Here is a 4,589-nt window from a genome sequence, read left to right as displayed (position 1 = left end):
TTCTCTGGCAAGCCGCCTCATCCGAATGTTTGCCGCATGCGGAAGATTACCTGAGGCTAGTGAGGTCTTCACCAAAGCCCCCAAAGCGAACACATTTGTCTGGCATGCTGTTATCTCTGCCCACACTAACTCGGACCACAACCACGAGGCCGTCAAGCTCTATTCTCAAATGCAGCAGTTCAATGTCGTGCCGGACGACTATCTCTTTGTCGCTGCCCTCAAAGCATGTGCCAAGGCAAGGCTCCTTACTTCTGGTAAACTCATCCACACTGACATTGTTAATAACTGTCTCGAGTCTGACATCTATGTCAGGAGTACCCTTATTGACATGTACGCTAAGTGTGGGAATCTTGAGGATGCCCACACCTTGTTCAATAACCATCAGATTCGCGACATAGTGACATGGAATGCCATGATTGCTGGATATGCAAATGTGGGGTATCTCCATGAGGTTCTAGTTCTTTTGGGCACAATGCAAAAGGAGGATTTGAAGGCTGATAATGTCACCCTCTTTAGCATTCTCAAGGCATGTTCTAGGACATCAGCCTCAGATACGGGAAGACAACTAAATGCTTACATTCTTGAAGCTGCATTAGAGTCAGATCTTTCCCTGAACAACAGTCTCATTGATATGTATACAAAATGTGGAGAACTCAAGGACACTGAATATTTGTTTGGAAAGTTGCCAGTGAGAAGTGTTGTAACATGGAATGCAGTTATCGCAGGTTATGTTCAGCAAGGGCTTTCTGTAGAGTGCATTCAACTTTTTCAACGGATGCACCAAGAAGGAAGAACACCAGACAAAGTGACATGCATTTGCACTTTGAAAGATGTTGCCAGTTTAGCAGCTCTAGATGTTGGTAGGCTGATTCATGCCTACATTATTGAAACTATTCTTGAGTCTGATGTTGTAATTGCAAACTCTCTATTAGACATGTACACAAAGTCTAAGTCTCTCAAAGATGCGGGCAGTTTATTTGGCCGGTTGCTGAGGCGGGATGCAGTGACATGGACTGTAATGATTGCTGCATATGCTCAACATGGGTATAGCCAAGAGGCACTTCAGCTTTTCCAAGACATGAAACAGGAGGGAATGGGTTTAGACAACATTACTGTTGCTGGTGTACTCAAGGCATGTTGTCTATATCAGGGCAGAATGATGCATGTTGGCATCCTTTGCAGCCACTGCAGGTTTGATCTTCTTATTGGGAATGCCCTTATTGACATGCTTGCTAAGTGTGAGAGTCTCATTGAAGCAAGAAGAGCATTTGATCAATATGGATATGTGCAATATGGATTCAATGGCCAGGAGGCTTTGACACTTTTTGAGCAGATGCAGCAGTCTAGAGTGACACCTAATGCTGTTACGTGTGCTAGCATCTTAAAGGCTTGCTGTCTCTCAGGTGCTCTGCATCAGGGCAAGCTTATTCACACATGTGTTGTTGAGAGTGGCTTGCATACTGACCAAGTGATTGGAAGTGCCCTTATAAATCTTTATGCTGAATGTGGAAGCTTGGAGGATGCTCATGGAGTGTTTGAAACATTGTTCAAGCATGATGTTGTCACATGCAGTGCAATGATTGCAGGATATTCGTTTCATAAGAATTACATTTTAGCGCTGCGGTACTTTAAGCAGATGAGACAAGAAGGCTTGAACCCAGACAGTGTTGTCCTTGTCTCCCTACTTTCTGTGTGTAGCCATTTGGGTTTGATTGAGGAAGCTTATCAGTGCTTCTGTTCAATGGAAAATGAGTTTGGGTTCAGGCCAAACCTTGAGCATTATAATTGCATGATTGACCTTCTTGGTTGTTCAGGTCGCTTGCATGAAGCTGAAAAACTGCTTCAAAGCATGAGATTCCAGGAGAATATGGTAGGCTGGAGATCTTTGCTAGGTAGCTGCAAAATATATGGTAATGTAGAAGTAGGAAGACGCTGCTTTGATGCTATCAGCTTACGAGATGCAGGAAATGCTTCTGCTATAGTTTTGATGTCAAATATTTATGCTGATGCTGGCATGTGGAAAGAAGTGGACAAATTAAAACAGCTTCGTAAACAGACACAAGCCTGGAGGAAGCCAGGACATGCCTTCATTGAGATTGATGATTTACTTTTAATAGTTTCCATTTATGTATTGAACATTTGGCAAGGTTCACGAGGCAAGCTTCAGACTCATTTGACACTTCTGCCACTTTTATTCATATTTGCCACTTTTAGAATGTGTGACATGTCCTTGCTCTAGATTGATATTTGATATGAGGTTCCTTTTAAACATTGTATCAACTGCCATTGTTTTGATGATGTTAATAGTAATGAATTGTAATGTGATTTTAAAATGACCTATATTCTGGAAGATTTGGCATTGTTTATATGTTCATATTGTACAAATTTTTAGATGTTTCCTTAAAATTAATACTGTAGGAAACTCGTTTCCGATCTTGCTGTTTCCAAAACTTCTGGCTACTATGGCTGGAGATGGGAGAGGAAACAAGGTGACTGTGAGAGGATGAGGAGCAAGGCCCTCTTGCAGACTTGGGACTTGGGCATGTTTTTCCATATTGCACCTCAGATGGTTTGGCATTAAAGCCCACCAGATTGGTTGTTCACACAACCATTCTTTTTGTGATGTACTTAGCCACTCTTTGCAGAGTTCCTTGTGCTTTGTACTTTGCCTGAAGGGGGTTTCCTCCGAGGTGCTATTGATCGAATTTCTTTTCTTAAAAAAAGAGATTCAGATAGAGGGCCCCTCAATGGCAGCTAGAGAGGACAGAAAGTGAAGAATGCAGAGTATTTGTATGTTTTACAGGCTTCTTAAACTCATGCATTGTTCAGGTCTCAAATTTTGGTTTTTCATATTGATTGTAGTGTAGATCATGTATAGACCAGATTTGTCTTTTTGTGAGACATAGGTTGTGGGCATTCTTCCTTATATTTCTCCACATATAGTTTGTCGTTTTTTGTGTAAAATAATTGGATGATTGATGGTTTATAAGTTGAAATGCCTTGCTCCAAATGTATTTCAAGGTCTTTTCTCCATAAGAACATGGAAGGGAACGTTACCTTGAATTCACTGTTACTGCTTCATGCGAGTTCATGAAACTGTGAAGGACGTTATCAAGGTTCGTTTCTTACATTTAACAGAAATGTTTGCTTTTTACCCATTATCTCAGAGTTATACCTCAATAAACTTCTCTATTGAGTCTCAACAAAGGCCCGGCTGGAGTGGCATAAATTCTTACTCTCTTGAAGAGTTCATTAAGCAATTCTGAGATGATATCCTGCTGACAAACATCATGCTCTTAGCCATGTTTCTGAAAGGTATTGCCTTTCCAAAATGGCTACTTGCAGGCATTTGCAGACAAAAGCAAGTGCCCAAGTACCTCAACTATTAAAGCTGCAAATTACAGCAAATATTGTTCAGGAACGGAGTCATACCACTAAGGACTTCTAAAGTGCATGGAGAGATCCTGTTAGAAACACTTGAATTGAGAAATCCTGTTAGAAACAAATCAACAAAACATTCTGAGTAGCAGAATCAGCATACAAAATTTTGCATAATGCAACTGCAGTCAGGAAGCAGTTAACAGGTTGTAAAGGAAAGTCTAATTAAGTGGCAGCATATAGGCGTGAATGTCAACATTTCATGTTTTACAGCGTGCAGAAAAGGCGTTAAATGGACATATTGAGCATCCTGATGTTTGGGAAGTTAGGGATGTTGCTCCCAACAAGGCAAGTTAGTATCCATTATTCTGATAAATAATTTCATACTTTCAGATGGCAATTTTTAATGACTCGTATGCACATGAACAGAGAATGCTATGCTTAAGCTTTGATTTACCACATAAAGTTGGCTTCAGAAGTTGCACTGAGGCAAACTCTGATGTGAAAGTCGCATTGTCGGATCCAAGAACAGGTGATGCAGCAGTACCTGATGCAGTACCAAAGAGGGCACGAACAGGCAGCTAGACTATATACCAGTTCTTGTAGAACTTTCTCCTCTTGTACGCTATACACCAGTTCCAAAGAGATTCTCCAGTGTCCTTATCCTCAAACTGGAGGTGACCTTTGTGCCTAGATGAGGAATGCCATAAATAGAATGAAAATTCAAACCCCAATTTGTGTCCTTATCAGTTTGGTAGGAGAGGCATGGCAGCCACACCACGAATTTAACATTGTAGACTTGTTACCAATTGTCATGGATTCCTGTAGTGAATGGCAGCACCCTAAACTTAAAGTCATCTAAAACCATGAAAATGCTAAGAGAAAGCTACCACCCTAAACTAAAAGTCGTCTAAACTAAAGTCATCTAAAACCAAGACATGCCAGCATCATCATAAATATTTGACTTCAAAACTATAGCAGAAGCATTTCCTGCATCATTGTGGCTATCAAATTAAAACAGCACCATATATTCTACATCACCATATATTCTGGCTATCAAATTAAAACAGCATCAAAGCTGATAGCAGCACAAGCAAATGCAGGAGTCCCATATAACAAAAGTGTTATTGTGTTATGGACTATATACCCTTCAAAATAGAAGGAAGACATTACTACACTGCAAAATTTGCTACTGATATACCATTAATTTT

General features: G+C 40.5%; 1 protein-coding gene across 1 annotated transcript; it reads left to right on the top strand.

Moving 5' to 3' along the window:
- Positions 1-412: 412 nt before the first annotated feature.
- Positions 413-3,963, top strand: LOC148020371 (pentatricopeptide repeat-containing protein At2g33680-like). Its single transcript, XM_087699685.1, has 4 exons — positions 413-2,147; positions 2,419-2,489; positions 3,652-3,726; positions 3,772-3,963. Exons 1-4 carry the CDS (start codon positions 413-415, stop codon positions 3,961-3,963), a joined length of 2,073 nt encoding a protein of 690 aa, XP_087555811.1.
- Positions 3,964-4,589: the final 626 nt, after the last annotated feature.

The sequence above is a fragment of the Lygodium microphyllum genome, chromosome 19 (assembly GCF_053477565.2).
Source record: "Lygodium microphyllum isolate KBCC chromosome 19, Lygodium_microphyllum_v1.1.10, whole genome shotgun sequence".
NCBI classification, from domain to species: domain Eukaryota; kingdom Viridiplantae; phylum Streptophyta; class Polypodiopsida; order Schizaeales; family Lygodiaceae; genus Lygodium; species Lygodium microphyllum.
This window is presented reverse-complemented; position numbering and strand designations above follow the sequence as displayed.

What these genes read in the sequence shown, in the direction of transcription:
- LOC148020371 (XM_087699685.1), top strand. Translation starts at nt 413, where the DNA reads ATGATTGCTGGATATGCAAATGTGGGGTATCTCCATGAGGTTCTAGTT. An exon ending in TGTATTGAACATTTGGCAAG is followed by an intron (nt 2,148 to 2,418) that starts GTTCACGAGGCA and finishes TTAATACTGTAG; the next exon opens with GAAACTCGTTTCCGATCTTG. An exon ending in GGGATGTTGCTCCCAACAAG is followed by an intron (nt 3,727 to 3,771) that starts GCAAGTTAGTAT and finishes TCATACTTTCAG; the next exon opens with ATGGCAATTTTTAATGACTC.